Raw genomic sequence first — 17,419 nt, 5'->3', positions numbered from 1 at the left:
GTCATGGTGCACGGCGTCTGCCACAGTGCATACCCCTATTCAGGAGCCAGGGGCCCCTGGGCTGGGAGGTGGCTTTGGGGGTTCACCAGCCACGGCCCCGATGTCTCACCAGGGTTTTAAAAACAGCCCCTGCCCGCCCGGTGGAGCGCAGTGGTTGAGCATCGACCTATGAACCAGGTCACCGTTCGATTCCCAGTCAGGGCACTTGCCCGGGTTGCAGGCTCGATCCCCAGTGGGGGGCGTGCAGGCGGCGGCCGAAATGTCATGAAGAGAATGGATCTGTGCAGCCTCCAGGGCCCAGTGCCAGCCCCCGACTGGCCGCCGCCACGTGCAGGAGTGCAGACTGCAGCTGTCCCCAGTCGCTGCTCCCGACCACAGAGGGTGCCAGGGCGCCCGTCTCTGCCCTTCCCAGCACGGGACCAGCACACGCACGGTCCCCCCCAACAAGGCATCTCTCTGCACGCTGCCTGGTGCGTGGCAGGTGCCAGTGAGGCCACGGTCCTGACGTCACGCCACAGCGATGGGCCGCTCAGCGGCAGGCAACGTGGGGTGATGCTCACCGGCCCCCAATTCCGACCACGCTCTCAGACAGCTTGAAAGGGAGGGCACTGAGGGGGACAGAGTCCCGCGACTCCCCGGGCCACAGGGCCTGGGACAGGCTCTCCCGGGGGTGTGCGCCCGCACCTGCAGCGCTGGCTCCGAAGGCAGACGCTGAGGGCGCCCGAGGCGGTCCGGCCGCTGTCTTTATAACACGTGCTCTCGGGAGACTAGACACTCCAACACTTGGGGGAAACGCCTCGAGGACATCGGTCAGCAACTCGGGGAGAAGCAAAAATCAGCAAAGGCGACACTGGCCCAGGAGAACTTGGGGACATCTGGTCGACCCCGGGCGGGGCCAGCTCAGGAGGAAGGCAAGTCCGCGGATTAGATGTTAGATGGGTGAGGCCTCTGCCCTCGGGAGTCATGGCGATCTATTCGCCAGCTTCCTGCCTGTTAACGCCCCCTCCCCCTCCGACAACGCGGGGCATTCCTTCGTTTTGAAAAATCACCCCTTTTTCACACCAAACTGTGTGGGTGTCACTTAATTACTCGTTTACTTTCTCTAGCAACGTGGGAACACACAGGACTGTAAGCGTGCGATGCGCTACAACAGTTCGTTGGAAATTTCACACAAACACCCCAAGTCAGTCCCCGCTGCGCAGTGGCCACGTGTGCGCCTGGGAAGACACCCCGGCCCGAGCGGCACCCAGGACGCAGCCCAGGAGGCCCCTCCAGGCGGGGACACGCCCCCCCACAGCACTGGGTGGAGCCTCAGCACAGAATCCCCCCCCCCGTCCCCCCCCCTCGCTCTGAGCCAGACAGCGCCCCTCCCGCCAAAGTGAGCTTTCTCCTGCAAGGTCTGAAGTGAGTGTGGGTGGCGCCCCCACCGGAGCACTGAGTCTGGGTTTCTGCTGAATCTTGTGAATTCAGGGCCAGGAGAATCTAAGGTATTTCCAGAAAGTCACCTGAAGGAGCAGCAACGTCTTGCTCTGCCTGGGACTCGCCCAGGCCCTGCTTGGCTTCAGGAATTAGGGAAACGGGCCTTCACCCCCAGCTCCTTCCCGCAGGGATTCCCCGGCCGCTCTGCAGCGCCTGGGACCGGGGTTAGGACGCTGAGCTGACGCAGACAGGCCTGGACCCAGTGCTGCACCCCCAACAGCAGCCGGAGAGGGTGGCCCCGCCACCTCCCGTCCCGCAGCCTCGGTCTCCGCTGCCACAGGGCGGCCTCCCCAGCAGAGCTGCCACCACCTGGCCGCAGGGCACCCGGCCCTCGGCTGCCACAGCCTCAGCCCACTTCCCACAACGCTGAGCCACGCGTTGGGCGGCCAGAGGGCTGGTGTCCTAAACCAGCACCTTGGGCGGAACTAGTCCTGAGATCCGCCCCACAAGCCTCTGGCTGCTTCAGCCCCGGGAGCGCAGCGCGCCCTAGTTCACGTGGACGCGGAGTGTCACCGCCAGTGGGGTGCGGAGGCACGGGGAGGGGTGGCCGCTGGGGCCGGGCTGCCCCTGCCTGCACGCGGGGCGTCTGCCCTGGGAACTCCTCAATCCCCCCAACCCCCGGCCCACCACGCGGTTCTCGGAGGTGGCGGCAGGTTAGCCACCCCCGGGGCCCCGGCCAGTCCCACCAGGGTCCCTGGGCCCCACCTCCGGCAGCAGAGATGCCAAAGCCAAGTTAGAGGACCCTCGGTCTCTGGGACTTCGGCACCTGGCAGTCACACGCGGCACCTCAAACTCGACGTGGCCCTGTAGTCTGACATGTCCCTGCCTTCGGGTCACCACCATTTCTCACACACACACACACACACACACACACATGCACATACGCACACGCACATGCACATGCACACACGCACGCACACACAGAATCACGGGCAAAAAGACAACCAGAAGCAAACAGCAGAATGTAATCAAGGGCATAACCAGGAGGCGGGGGTGGAGAACCGGAGGCCACAGCTAAGGAGGTGGCCGGGAGGCTTTGTGGAGGAGTCCCCCAAGTGAGAAGGAATTGGGGGACACAGGCTCTGAGACGGGGGGTGTGGGGGTCCAGCAGGTCCCAGCCGCTGAGTGAGCTGGCACAGCAGGAGGCAGAGGCAGGGGGACGGGGGGCGGGGGGGGGGGGCGGGAGGATCGGGTGATGAGCCGCAGGGGGACTTGACGTTCTACCCCGAATGCATGCGCAGGAGCCCAGGGTGTGTCTGCCGCCATGAACCTGGGCAGGGGTATCTGGTTAGAGACGCAGTTCCTCCTAGCACGCATGTCCCCAGTATTAAAGGGGACCCTCGACATCAGATCCCCGCTGGCCTCAGAGTCTTGCACACGCGCAGGATGGAACCAGCCTTCGGTCACAGACAGCACAGGCTCAGGCGCCCTAAATCCCCCACCCCGCCTCCCTCCCGCGGCGGAGGGAAGGGTGTGCACTGTGTTCAGCGGGCGCAGCGTTTCCAACGCCCTTCGTCTCCTGGGAGGGAATGATTTCGGGGGGCGGGGGCGGCGAAGCTAATATCCATAGTTAGTATCTATGGAAAGCTGAGCCCCCCAAAAACTTCTCAGGGTAAAAAGCCTCGTGTGATTTCTCAGTAACTAACAGTGGGGTCCCCGCCGCGGCAAAAATAGGCCCCACCTGCAAGTCATTTCCTTTCTGGCCACCGCGCCTTCCTGGGGCCACGAGAGGAGGCGCCGGATTCGCGTACAGAGCGCGTGGGAGGGGCCGGCCGACCCGGAGGCCAAGTGCAATCAGGAGCACAGACCCTCCTAGTTGGGTTTAACTGTTTAATCCACCGCCCGTCTCAGCCAAGTCCGAGGCTCACATGCCTCCCAGATGGACTTCTGCTCCGGGCAGCGCCCTCCCAGCCCCGGGCCAGCGGCTCGGCCCACCTGGTGTCCCGCACAGGCTCCCAGGCAAGCGGCCTGGGGTGGGGGCGGGGTGACCTGCCGGTGTCACTCAGCTAACAGTGGGGAGCAGGCCTGGGAGCCTGTCACCATGACCCCCACTCAGCACAGCTGTCCCTTCTCCCGGGCTCTCAACCATCCCCCAAACCGCTCAACCATGGCCATCCCAGGACAGCAGGCATCCATTCGAGACCCCAGCAGCGCTGTGAGCCCTGCGGCCCCCCAAGGTCCTTGCGGCTCCCGCCCGCCCTCCGAGCCTCCTCGCGGCTTCTCTTCCTCCCATTGTTTACCCGGAGGCATCCTTCCTTCTTCACTTACCCCGTGTCCTACACACAGACCCGCACACGACAAAATAGTAAGTAACCTGGCGGCAGAGGCCTGGGCGCAGGCACCTGGCAGTCACACGCACCCCGGCCCCACCCCGGGGCCGCCTCCCATTCCAGATGCTCCATAAACATCTGCGCCAAATTTCGCCTCCAGGCGGATTGAAACTTTCATCCTCAGTAAAAGCGTGTAAGCTCGTGGGAAAGGCTGTTGGTACCATGGGGCCCCCCACGCTGGTCGAGACGCAGGAAGGACGGAAGGCCCGGCATCAGGCTAAGGGGCTATGTGTGCTTGTCCCGGGGGAGACGTGTGTGGGGTCTCAACGTGGGAACAAGAGCAGGGAGGCCGGAGGGTAGGAGGCCACGCCGGAAGGTTCCAGGCCAGAGAGAGAAGGGGAGGGAGGGGCCGAGAGCAGTGGTCAGGGCTGCGGTACCGAGGCCAGGGGGAGGCTGGTGAGAGGCGAGGCTGGCAGCGGGTGACAACTGCCCCCAAAGATACCCACGTCCCAGTGCCCGCAGCCCAAGCACGTATCACCTTGAAGGGACCCCCCAGCGGGGAAGGCCCTGTGAGGGTGGAGCAGAGCTCGGGGCGATGCAGCGAGAGCCAAGGAATGCGGGCGCCCCTAGAAGCTGAAAAGGAGACAGACCCTCTCCCGCCCCCCACCGGAGCCTCCAGAGGCTGCAGCCCTGCCCCACCCCCACTCGGCTTAGCCAGCGACACCGACGTGGGGCCCCCGACCCCCAGAGCTGTAAGAGATGCACCTGTGTGGTCTCCAGCCACCACGGCTGGAGGGAATCCCAGGGGACGGGGGGAGGGGGGAGGCAGGGGGGGACCGCAAAGCACCCTAGGAACTCAGAGACCCTGTGAGTCTCTGGCGGGACTTCCCCCCAGAGATGCACTCACACAGCAGAGCCCACGTGGCGTGCGGAAGGAGCCGTCTCCCCGACAGCTGTCCCCTGGCAGAGGGGCTGTGAGCGGAGGCTGGCTCCCCGCCCGGGAGACAAGAAGAGGCCCGTCTGTGACTCACCTGCTCCCGCGAGTCCTGCCAGACGGCCAGGCTGGGGCTGGAGGCGGAGGCACCAAAACAACGCGGAGTCCTGGCAGAGGGAGCCCACCCCCAGGGCTCCCTGCACGACCTCGCGGCTCAGGGTCAGAGAGATAAACCACCGGGAGCCGCTCCAGCCCGGGAGCTGCCAGCCAGGGCTGCGCGGGAGACTCCATTCACCGCCCGGCCAGTGCGGCTCAGTGGCTGAGCATCGACCTATGAACCAGGAGATCGCGGTTCAATTCCGTCAGGGCACATGCCCAGGTTGCGGGCTCGATCCCTGACCACCAGCTCACGAAAACCCTGGCTCCCCCCTCCCCGCCTGCCCGACCCGTCACCCTCCCAGCTGGTGGAGGGTCCCGCCCAGGCTCCCAGGAGGGAATCTGCTGCAGAAGGAACAGACGCCCACTCCACACCCTCTCTGAACCGTCCTGGGGGCCGACAAGCCTGGGCCCAGCCCCGTGGGCGTCATGAGCTCCGGGGCTCGCGGGTGAGGGGCACCTGGCACCCGGTCCTCCCTGAAACCACCGGGCGCTCAGGAGCAGGAAACAGCGGCCTGGAGACGCTCCCACTCACGGATGGTGCCTGCGTGTCAGCCAGGGGCCCGGCCCGGCCGCTGTGGCTCCGTGGCTGAGCACCGACCTAGGAACCAGGAGGTCACAGTTCAATTCCCGGTCAGGGCACAAGCCCGGGCTGCAGGCTCAGTCCCTGGTGTGGGGCGTGCAGGAGGCAGCTGATGGATGATTCTCTCATCATTGATGGTTCTCGCTCTCCCTCCCTTCCTCTCTGAAGTAAATAAAAGTGTATTTAAGAAAAAAAGAAAGAAAAGCAACTTCTGACCGGCAGGGACTGCAGTCTTCCCGACTGAGAAGCTGCCCCCACCCCCCAATTCCTGAGTTTGAGAGCCTGGGGGACAGGCTGAGCTCGCCGGGTCCACACCTTCCCTGGCTCCACCCTGACCTGGGCGGGCAGGGGCAGGGCCTGCGAGCCTCCAGGGCCGAGGAACCTGAGGCGCAGCAGGGCCGGGAGCAGCCCAGCGGAATCCCCCCAACCTCCAGGAGCCGGGCCCTCTCGCCAGGTGGACACAGCACCCCAGGGCGCGAGCGGGGCCCCGACCGGGCGCTCAGCCCAGGCCCCGGGAGGGAGCGTGGGGGTGCCGGGGTGAGGGCAGGCTGCAACCCCCCAGCCACCGCCTCCAGAGCACGGCTCCGGTCACATCACCCAAAGGAAACGCTGATGTGACTGTGAAGACATTCGCCGCCCAGAGCCAAGGTGACAGACAAGGCCACGTTCGGGGCTCCCGGGGCGGGGGGGGGGGGGGCGATGCCAGACCTGCGACTCCCCTGGGAGGAGGAACAGAGTGAGCGCCGCCCCCAGACCCCGCCCCCCCTGCTCTCCGTGCTCAGCCCTCAGCGAGGTTATCTTTGTGGGAAAGCTCAGCAGAACCGTGTGTTTTGTTTTTATAAGTGAGGCTGGGGCCAGGGCTGCATTTTAAAAGCCTCTGCATCACCTTGAAACGTGTTTCTCACGGCTGAGCGCCCCGGCGCCCTCGAAGGCACCCCCCCCCCGCCCCCCCGCAGAGGCCTGGCTGCCCGGGCATCACGGTGGGTCCCCAGCGTCTGAACCGAGGGCAGCCTCGCGACGGGCGGGAAGCAGACCTCCCGTCCGTCTCTCTGGCGGGTGGGCGGGATAATTAGGGCTCCGAACAGCAGGCAGTGGCACAGGGAGCCGCAGCCGGCACCCACCGTCCGGTGACCTACCCCTACCGTCCCACCTGGGTCTTTCCAGCGTCCTGGCAGGAAAGGAAGTGGGCGGGGCCTCTGAGCTCCCCCAGCCCCCCAGGACCAGGGTCCCCTCCCACTGGACTCCCCTGATACGTTTACTGGGCACCTGCTAAGCACCAGGCTTGGGGCCAGCAGAGACCAGACAAACACCCCACCCTCCTGGACTCCACACCCTCAGGAGCCTTGGGGACCACGGAGGTGCTCAGGGAGCCAGGACATGGGGGGCTGGGGTGTCGGGAAAGAGAAACCATCCCCACGGGTCTCTCTGTCTCCCCTCCTGTCCACGGCCACAGCCACTGGTGTTACCGTTATTTCTACCCACGTGACTCGGCCTGCTGCTGGCTCCCGGCGCGTCAGTAAAGAAATTCCTCTTAAAACCTGGGAACTTCACTGCCACAGGCCTGGCTGCCCTGTCATCCTATGCATTTTATCTTATGCTTATTATGAAAGCTACATCCTGACGCAGTCCCGTGGGCTTCTCCAGCCTTGGGGGTGGGGGGCTCTGTGGCACCGAGAGCAGGACCCCTGTGCCAGGCTGGAGTCCTTGGAGCCGGGCCCACCTCGCATCACAGACAAAGAACCGACCGACACAGGAACCAAGTCAACCCCGGGCGCCCACCCACCCAACGGCCAGAGGACGAGTCCGAACGAGGCGCCGATGGCCTAGGTGGTTCTGAGTGAACAGAACGCGGAGAGCGGGACCACGTAGTGAGAACAACGGCTCACCCGGTCAGCGGGCAGCCGATGGGGGAGGTGCCCAAGAGCAGCAGGAGGCCAAGCGCTTGGACTTGAAAGGCAAACTGCCCACCTCAGGGAAGGCAGGGCTTGTGGGGGGCTTCCTCCTGCTCCACCTGGGCCAGCTCCCAACTGACCGGCCAGGCTCCCAACTGACCGGCCAGGCTCCCGACTGACCTCCAGGCTCCCAACTGACCGCCGGGCTCCCGACTGACCGCCGGGCTCCCGACTGACCGGCCAGGCTCCTGACTGACCGCCAGGCTCCCGACTGACCTCCAGGCTCCCAACTGACCTCCAGCCTCCCGACTGACCGCCAGGCTCCCAACTGACCGGCCAGGCTCCTGACTGACCGCCAGGCTCCCGACTGACCTCCAGGCTCCCAACTGACCGGCCAGGCTCCCGACTGACCGCCAGGCTCCCAACTGACCGGCCAGGCTCCCAACTGACCTCCAGGCTCCCAACTGACCACCGGGCTCCCGACTGACCGCCAGGCTCCTGACTGACCTCCAGGCTCCCGACTAACTGCCGGGCTCCCGACTGACCTCCAGGCTCCCGACTGACCTCCAGGCTCCCGACTGACCTCCAGGCTCCCAACTGACCGGAGAGGCTCCCGACTGACCGCCGGGCTCCCGAATGACCGCCGGGCTCCCAACTGACCGGCCAGGCTCCCGACTGACCGCCGGGCTCCCGACTGACCTCCAGGCTCCCGACTGAACTCCAGGCTCCCAACTGACCTCCAGCCTCCCGACTGACCGGCCAGGCTGCCGACTGACCTCCAGGCTCCCAACTGACCGCCGGGCTCCCAACTGACCAGCCAGGCTCCCGACTGACCTCCAGGCTCCCGACTGACCGGCCAGGCTCCCAACTGACCTCCAGGCTCCCGACTGACTGCCAGGCTCCCGAATGACCGGCCAGGCTCCCAACTGACCGGCCAGGCTCCCGACTGACTGGCCAGGCTCCTGACCGCCAGGCGCCGGACCCTCCCACCTGTTTCTGGTTCCCGGCCTCCTGGGCTCTGAACGACAGCCCCTCCCTGGGGTCACACGCGGCAGAATCCAGGCTGCCGGGAGCCGGTCCATCCTTGCTGTTTCAAAGGACCTGGCATATATGGCATACTGTTCTTAAAATGTTTGCTCACCTTCTTGGCACTACGTGTTTTAACCAAGGTCTCCTCTCTGAGAAAGGTTGTTTCCCCAGGTAGGGATTTTTCCCTGAAGTTAGGGAGGGGATGAAACTCCTTAAACTAAGTGCCAGGCGGGTAGTTAATCACTTTAACTACAAACAATCATGCTTAAGCTACATAATCCTTACTCCCTGGAATGGAGATAAGAAACGCCCTAACCTTTGAAATAGAGATTGATAGGATTGGAATCAACTGGTATAAATACAGATGTAAGGAGACAGAGAGAGAGACAGAACCTAGGCACAGAACCTACACAGAACCTACAGACAGAAGAACTTCGCTGGAGAGAACATGGCAAAAGATCCTGGACTGAACCTGACTACAGAAATTGGCAAGAGAACCTGACTAGAACCTGGTGACTGAACCTGGCTGGAGAACCTGGACAGAACCTGACTGGAGAACCTAGCGAGGGAACATGGCTACAGAACCTGGCTGGAGAATCTGGAGAACCTAGCAAGAGAACATGGACACAGACCCTGGCTGGAGATCCTAAGCAGAACCTCTCTGGAGATCCAGACCAGAACTTGGCTGGAGGTCCTGGCTGGAGATCCTGGCTAGGCTGCTGATCAACTGAACGCTGTCTCCATGTCATTCCTTCTTCGCCGACTCCGTCCACACCTTTGGGGACCCCTGGACCCGCTGGGGTTGGACCCCGGCACCAGGCGTTAGAAGAAAACAGAAACAGAAGTGGCTCCCTCGTCCGGTCTCACACTGCCCCTCGGTAGGTGGGAGACCACCTTTTTCTTTTAACGTTTTTATTGGTTGTAAGAGAGAGAGGAAGGGAGAGGGATAGAGAGACAGAAACTTCGATGAGAGAGAAACATCCTGGATCGGCTGCCTCCTACACGCACCCCTGCTGGGGATCGAGCCCCCATCCCGGCCCTGTGCCCGTCCTGACTGGGAAGCGCACCGGTGACCTCTTGATTCCGGGTCAATGCTCAACCGCTGAGCCACCCCCGCGGGCCAGCACCATCTTTCACGCCTGATCTTCCTCCTCCGAGCCCACGGCGGTGGGTTTCTTTGGGGGTGGCAACCCTGCAACTCACCGGCAAGCGGCGAAGCTCAAGGCAGACACAGTGAGTTCTGCGTGGCTAAGACCTCGGGCTCCATCAGAAAATGAACGCAGGCCGCAGCCACAGGCCCAGCAACCTGCTTCCGGCACAGCCCACGGGGCGGAGCGCAGGGACCTGGCCGGTCTTTGGGCATCGAGGCTCCGTAGCATCTCACAACGCCGAGGGGCGGGGGCAGCCACGTGGCCACGGACGGAGGGACGGACGGACAGCAAACATCTGGTCCTCCCGAAGGACATCTGGCACGTGCCACAGCTGGGACGAACCCTGAGGACACTCCGCTCAGTGAGATAAGCCGACGCAACAGGACAGACCCTGGAGGGTCCACTGATGTGCGGGCCCTAGAGGAGTCACCTTCGTAAAGACGGAAAGTAGACGGTGGGCGCGGGGGAGGGGGGTGCTGGCGGAGGGGATGCGAGTGAGTGTGTGATGGGGACAGAGTGTCAGTTTGGGACGACGGGAAGCTCTGGAGATGGTGGTGGTCACGGCTGAGCGACAGTGTGAATGTGCCTAACGCGCCGGACCTGGGCACCTAACTATGGAAACTCACGTGATTGGTGTTTCCCCACAATTAAGAACAATAAAGAAGTATAAACCCGGCCAGTGGGGCCCAGTGGTGGAGCGCTGACCTATGGACCAGGAGGTCCCGGTTCAATTCCCCGTCAGGGCACAGGCCCGGGTTGTGGGCTCCAACCGTGTGGGGCGTGCAGGAGGCAGCCGATCAATGATTCTCATCACTGATGTTTCTCTCTCCCTCTCCCTTCCTCTCTGAGATCAATAAAAAATATATTCTAAAAAAAAAAAAAAGGTATAAAAAAATCTCTTGCGCTACAAAACACGCGCTGGGCTCAGAGTGCGGGAACTCGCAGCACGATGCGGGCCCTCGGCGTGGCTCAGGCGGCCCCGGGCGCAGGAACGTGCCCGTCTGGGAAGACAAGAGCCGCCTCCACTTTGCAGGGCTGTTTCCAGAGCTGACTGGGGTGAGAGTGACGTGCGTGCTCAGCAGGGGGCGCGTGAACGGCCCCGTGGCTACCGCCGGGGTCGGGGCACCACGCGTGGAAATGCCGAGACCTGCTATTGTGAGAGAAAGTGGCGCCAGAGGCAGGAGCCTCGAGGGGACCCTGGCAAATGCCACCTCCGGCCGAGCCTGGGAGATGCTATCGCTGCGACGGACGCTGCAGAAACACGCAGGCGCAGGCCTCACCAACACCCTCTGAGTTGAAACGGATGCGAACAGCGCCGCCCCCTGACCCCCCACCTTCACCCCGACAGTGGCCTTGGGAGCTGGGCCCTGCTTGGGCCCTGCCGGAGCCGGGCAAGCGCCTTGTTGCAAGAAATTATCTGCTTTTGCATGAAAATGACTGAGGAAGGAGAGTGCTGTTATTTTGAGATCTTCAAGCTGGTGTGAGAAGAAACTAATTAAATGATTGTCATTTTCTGTGCAAACACAGGAGCTGGCTGCCACTGAAATGCAAAATAGAGGGAACTTCTCTAACCTCAAAAGAACATCGGAGCTGACATTTTCTCAGCTCTCCGGTGAGCGCTCACATGCAAGGGCCCCATGAAATTTCTAAAATGGCAAACGGGGCTCAGAGGGACACAGAGGGAGAGCATGCCCTGTGCTCTGGGAGGTGCCCCGACCGTGGCTTAACCAGAGGCGAAGCTCCTGCTGCCCCTGGCGGGCTACCCGCTGGCAGCCACCGTCTGGCCGGGAGCGTGTGTGTGTGTGTGTGTGTGTGTGTGTGTGTGTGTGTGTGTGTACAAGCCCTGGGGCGGTTCACATTCACGCCGGAAGCCAAGTTCACACCCACAGGAGGCTTTCAAAGGGTCCCCCCCGCCCCAGGCCCCTGCAGCCAGAGCAGGCCGGACAGATCCCGAATGTGAGAAAGGGAGGCCCTGCTGTCCCCAGGGCAGAGCCAGGGTGCCACACCCGGGGGCGGTGGCCCTGGACGGCTCCTCAGGTCGCCAGCGCCCCTGGCACTCCATGACGCTCCCATGCGGCCCTGGGACTGGGAGGGGAGGGCTACACTGGCGCTTGCCAGGATCTCTAAGTAACTGGCACGCTGGAGGCTGAGAGAGGAGACGGCTACAGGGAGCAGGCACAGGGGCGCTCGGCCCTACCCAGCTCACTCCGTGGCTCCCCCGCTTCACGCCCTGATGTCAGCCTCAGGAGGCTCCGCGGCCGCTGACAAATTATAATAAAGTAAAATTTAAATAACGGCCGTGCTTTCGAAGGCCCATGCGCCGGCCGCACTCCACCCCGAAGGGGCGCCCGGGAGAACGGTGCTAATTCATGGCCTCTTTAAAACACTCCCAGGAGCCCTCGCGCAGCCACAAATTAAACAGGCGCTTTATTAAAGTAAAGGGAGATTTGTGCAATGTGGGCAGGAACTTTATTAACGGGGCTGTCTTCACGCCTCCGAGCCAGGCTTCCTGATGGATGGCCGTGTCCTTTCTCTGCCCAGAGTGCTGCAGGTTCTCCCTCCCCCTCGGCCTTCGTCCTCTCACCACCCCACCTCCTGCTCAGCCGACTCTACCATGGGTCGTCACCTCCTCCAGGAAGTCCTCCCTGACTTCCCTGGTGCAGAATCGCAGGGCGCCGGATAGTCTATCTAGACCAGTGGCCCTTTAAATACAGTTCCTCATGTTGTGACCCAACCATAACATTATTTTCGTTGCTACTTCATAACTGTCATGTTGCTACTGTTATGAATCGTAATGTGAATATCTGATATGCAGGATGGTCTCAGGCGACCCCTGTGAAAGGGTCGTTTGACCGCCAAAGGGGTCGCGACCCACAGGTTGAGAACCGCTGGTCTAGACCCAGTGTCTCACCAGGACAGGGGCTTTGCTCTCACTGTATCCCCAGCACCTCACGCCCTCTAGAAAGCAGCTGGTTTGAGGGCTAGCTTGAGGCCTCTTCTCACCTGTCCTGTCCTCACCGCAGACTCGGGCCCTCTCTTCTCTCCCTCCGCACCCCCCGGCCCGGCCCAGGCATCACCCCCTCTCTGAGCATCCACAGGTCTTGCTCCACGACCCCGCCCTCGCCAGCCGGGGTCCTGGGCAGATGCCTCCTCGCCTCTCTGGGCCTCGGTGCCCACACCCAGGCCGCAGCCCTGGAGCTTCACTAAGCGCCAATCACCACCACCCGCGCCTCCACCCTCACTCCAGCCGCAGGGTCAGCCAGTAGGAGCTGCCGTCAACTCGAGGGTCCTGGCTGTCCGTGGCCACCCTCCTCCCCACCGGACCCCTCTGAGCTCCGCGTGCTAAGCTCAGGGGTGCGGAGGTAACTGAGCCGCCTCCCCTCTGCTACGGGCCAACGGTGCCCCCATGATAACCATACGCTCAATCCTAACCCCAGGCCTCAGAATGGGGCTGTTCAGAGGCAGAACTGAGGCAACGTGAGGTCATAGCGACGGGCCCTGGTCCAAGAGGACTGGTGTCCTTATTAGTAAAGGCGATGAGGACACGGACACACACAGGGACGACCCGTGAGGACACAGGGAGGAGCCGCCCCGCCGGCACCTGGTCCCGGATCCCAGCCTCTGGGCGGGGGTGGGGGGGTGCACTTCTGCTGTAGCCCACGGGCTATGGCACCTGGTGTTGGTGGCCCTCAGGGCTGGTCACCAGCAGGCGTCGTGCCCCTGCTCACCTTCAGGGCTCCGTGCTCCCGATCGGCGCTCTGGCTCTCCGGGTTCCCCAGACCCCGGAGAAGAGACCTCGGATAATCAGCTCGGAACCATCTCTGCTCACAACCCCCTCGACCTCCCAGTCCTGTGGACGCAGCGCCGAGCAGATGCAGGCAGTGAGGTGGGGGGAGGCTGGTCTCCTGATGAGGGCCTGGCTGCACGGCTGCAAGCTCACTTTCAAGTCCATCAAAGCTCTAGTGCCTTCAGGGGATGCCCGCAGGTGAGCTGTATCTAAAATAAGCGTAACAGCCCTGGCCCGTGTGGGTCGGCGGATAGATAGAGCGTCGGCCAGCAGACTGAAGGGTCCCGGGTTCGATTCCCGGTCAGGGCACAGGCACGGGTTGCGGGCTCGATCCCCAGTGGGGAGCGTGCAGGAGGCAGCCGATCAGTGACTCTCTCTCCCTCTCCCTTCCTCTCTGAAATCAATAAAAAGTATTTAAAAATAAGTAAATAAATAAATAATAAAATAAAATAAGCATAAGAAGACGTGATTTCCCAGAAACAGTTAAATTGGGACGGGCCCAGCAGTCTCACTGGGGTAGCTGGAGGCCACGACCCCAGAGGCAGAGACCAGCGCTCTCTCCACCTTCCAGTCACCTCTCCGCCCCAGGGCAGCTCAGGACACAGCCCCGGAGCCCTGCACCAGCCACTCCATCCATCAAAGGCCACGCCGGCAGCTTCCATGAAACATCCATTTCACAGTAACACTCTGTTCCTACAGCTAAAGGCGGGCACAAAGGCAGCGGCCGCTTCCCAGCGAGTCCCTCCCACGCCTCCCGGAGGGGGCGCTGCCTGGGAGGGAAGCGCACGGGTTCCCGCTGCAGCCTCGCGGCCTTTGGGGGGGGGGGGCCCTTTGCGGGTGCTCTAAGCACCATCTGAGAAAGTCTATCCCTCCCACCAAATGCCTTTTAACATTTTGGAAAAGGACGGACGTGGTCAGGCAAACCCCGTCCCGGCTCCGGGAGCCGTCTGCGGAGCGGGCTTCCCCGGGCTCAGGGCCTGGACCAGGCGGGGACCGAACATTTAGGAGATTCTGTCAGCAAACTGGCCTCAAGTGCGTGTCCTGCGGGTTGTAGCTTTGGGCGCCGGTGGTTTCAAGCGAGGTGGCACCAAGTGGGGAGCCCAGGCCTTAGGCCGGTGGCTGCGGCGGAGAAGGGGGGAGAGGGCATCGTGGGCCGGGAAACACGGAGAAACAATGGTTAGGAAAATGGTTGCACACGCCGGTTCCAGCTCCCGGCCCTGCTGTTTCCCCAGCTGAGACTCACAGCATCACTTCTCCCGGAGCCACAGATGGCCTGCCCTTCAGGGAACTTCCCAGTACCCCTGTACCCCAGCCCACTGGCCCCAGCCCCTCCTCACTCTCTCCAGGGAAGCCACCAGCCTCAGGCTCCCTGCTCAGAATGGGCGGGGCTGGGGGAGGGGGGCAGGGGGGGCGCTAGGTGACGGGGAGTCCTGAGGCACTGGGCCCACCGCGGGGCTGGGTCTGCACCCCTCGGTGTCTCTCTCTCTTCCCTCTTTCACCCCCCTTCCCTTCACGAAGCTAAAGTGGGGAAGGGACTGCAGGAAGCCGCTGGGCCCACACTGGGGGGGGGGGGGGGGGCTTGGCTGAGCGTCTGGCCCCACAGCATGGCCTCCAGGTCTATTTGTCCTTTTGAGTCACTGGCCTGGTTACCTCTCACTCGGGAAATTACAGCCCAGGGCGCAGCACGGCTGGTCCTCCAGCCCTGGGGGAGCGAAGGGCTGGGCCCCACTGCACAGCCGGCCGGTGACTCCTCTCAAGATGCAGGTGGGGAGGGGGTGCCTGCTCCCCTCCGTGAAGCACCCCCTAAGAAACCCGCTGCCCCTGCTGCCCGGTGGACCCAGGAAGTCAGCTCCGCAACCCCTCCCAGGGGTTCTAGTCAAACCTCAGAGACTGGGGGTCCCCGTAGGCAGCCCTGGCAGGTGGCGGAGACGGGGGTGGGCAGAGCCCGGCCCTCGAGCAGCCAGGCCCATCAGGTGCCCCCAACATGCTCATCCGCTGCCCCCAGCAGAGCCCTCACCAAGGGGGAGGGGGAAGTGCCACGTAGCTGGGGTTAGAGCCCTTTCCTGGAGAGAGAAGCACCCAGGCAGGTGCCCCCCCAGAGCATGCAGGGGTCCCACCCTAGGCAGCCTCCTCGGAACTTTGGGGAGCAGTGGTCAAGGATGAGAGTTGGGAGTCAGCCACTGGGGAGACCCCGTGAACATCAGTGGGCAGAGATTGACACGTCCCCTCCCCATACAACCAGCCATACACAAACACACGTGCACACGCACACACATGCACATGCACACACACATGCACATGCACACACGCAAACAGCTGCCACCTCCCGGCACCACCCTCCTCTTCAAGCTGTAATGACCCCCAGGGCTGCCTGGAGGGGACTCCAGCGTGACCATCAGCTTCCCAGGGGGGAGGGAAGAAAACAAGGGGATCCCCAAGTCCTGAGGACATCTCCAAAAAGGATGGGGAACCTCTGCGCTGGTGGGGGAGGCACAGGGGACCCCAGCAGGAGTGGCCGTGGGGAAGAAGTGAAGGGGTGTCTGCTGAACTTCCAGAGGGAGGGGGCCACCGTGGCAGGGCCCACAGTGGGGGCGGGGTGGAGGGGAGTTTGCAGACGCAGGTACAGAGCAAGGGGGGCACCTGCTCAGTGGGTACCCAGGTCCCTGGGCCAAATGCATCCCACAGCCAGACCTCAGGGTAGCCGCGGGTCACACGAGGGTAACCGGGGAGAGGGGTGGCCCCAGAATCGGGCGCCAAGCTGACCAGGAAAGCCCGGGAGCCCGCAGAGTGCCCTGAGCAGGTCCCAGGCTGACCAGGCGGAGGAGGTGCTGGAGCCAAATCCCAGAACGCGCCGCTGAGCGGGGAGGTGGAGGCTGACGGCGACGGAGGCGCAACACCGAGTTGGGGGATACCCTACTGGCCCGGGGGCGCCCCGCGGGGGGCCCGGATCCCAGGAATCTGCGGCAATGCGCCCCCTCTCCCCAAGTAACCGGTGGCCGGAGGCCAGCAGGGGAGCCTCCGATCGCGTCCCCAAGTAGCAGGAACGCCCAGGTGACCGCCGGGCGGCCCGGAAGTGGGGGGCTCCAAGGTGTCGGGGCGGGGACCCCGGGCGCGCAGAGGTCACTTACGCTGCTGTTCTCGCCCGTCCAGTGCACCATCGCCTGGTTGTGCGTCGCGTCTCCCTTGAGCACGAACGACGAGCTGGTGAGCGAGACGTGCGCCCGCGAAGTCGCTCCGGCTCCCGGCGCCGCCCGCACCCAGCGCCCCTGGCCCGCGGCGGGGGCTCGGTCCTCGCCGGGACCGGGAGCGGGACGCGGGTCGCCGCGCTCCTGCCCGTCTTCGCCGCCACCGGGCAGGGCTCGCCCCGCGAGAGGGCGCGGCGGGGACCGAGTCAGCTGGACGGGGGGACCCCGGCGCCCGGGCTCGGGGGAGCGCCCCGCCGCCCCGCAGGCGGCCGGCGGCAGCGGCAGCAGCAGCAGCAGCAGCAGGAGCGGCCGGGAGCGCGGGGAGCGCGGCGGCGGCGGCGGCGCCTCGGGTCTTGGAGCTCCGGCGGCCGGGCCGGGGCCCCTCGGGGTGCGCGGGGGCCCCCGGGGAGCCATGGGCGCAGAGGGGTGGCGGCGGGGCGGCTCGGACGAGGGAGACCGCTGCCGCGAGAGCCGAGGGCGCGGGGGAGCGCGAGCGAGCAGCAGAGAAAGGAGCGGGGCGGGGAGGGCGCGGGAGGAGGGACTCGCCGCTCCCCGCCGCCTGCGCGCCGCCGAGGGCGCACCGCCACCTGCCGGCCGGCCCCGCGCCCGCCGAGCGAGCGCCCGGAGCTGCGGGCCGCCGGGGTCCGGGGGCGCCGCCCCGCCCGCAAGGCCCCGAGCGCGGCCCGCTCCTCCCGCCCCTGCCCCTCCTCCTCCCCTTCCTCCCGCTGGTCCTGCGCGCCCGGGGCCGCTGAGGGCCAGGCGCTGGGGTCCAGGCGGGAGGCCAGCCAGTGGCCAGACCCCGGAGCTGACAGAGGAGGGAGCCAGACCACACCCAGATGGGCAGCTTACAGATAAAACAACCTCGGACCCGGACTGGGGCACAGTGTGGGGTGGCGGAGGGAATTCTGCGGCCTCGAGAAGCTGAAGGTGGAGGCCGCCTTCCGGGCGGTGGG

The 17,419-nt window shown here is 64.3% G+C and overlaps 1 protein-coding gene across 1 annotated transcript in view; it reads right to left on the bottom strand.

Moving 5' to 3' along the window:
- Positions 1-16,880, bottom strand: part of SORCS2 (sortilin related VPS10 domain containing receptor 2) — a gene marked incomplete at its 5' end in the record, with an annotated part of 231,331 nt that extends 214,451 nt beyond the window's left edge. Inside the window, one exon of the mRNA XM_081091849.1 lies at positions 16,410-16,880. Within this exon, the coding sequence (XP_080947975.1) occupies positions 16,410-16,880 (471 nt within the window). The remainder of the gene's footprint in view (positions 1-16,409) is intronic.
- Between the last annotated feature and the right edge of the window lie 539 nt (positions 16,881-17,419).

This window comes from Myotis nattereri (genome assembly GCF_964212035.1).
Source record: "Myotis nattereri genome assembly, chromosome: 1".
NCBI classification, from domain to species: Eukaryota; Metazoa; Chordata; class Mammalia; order Chiroptera; family Vespertilionidae; genus Myotis; species Myotis nattereri.
Note: the sequence above shows the minus strand (reverse complement) of the source record. Positions and strands in the feature narration are given on the sequence as shown.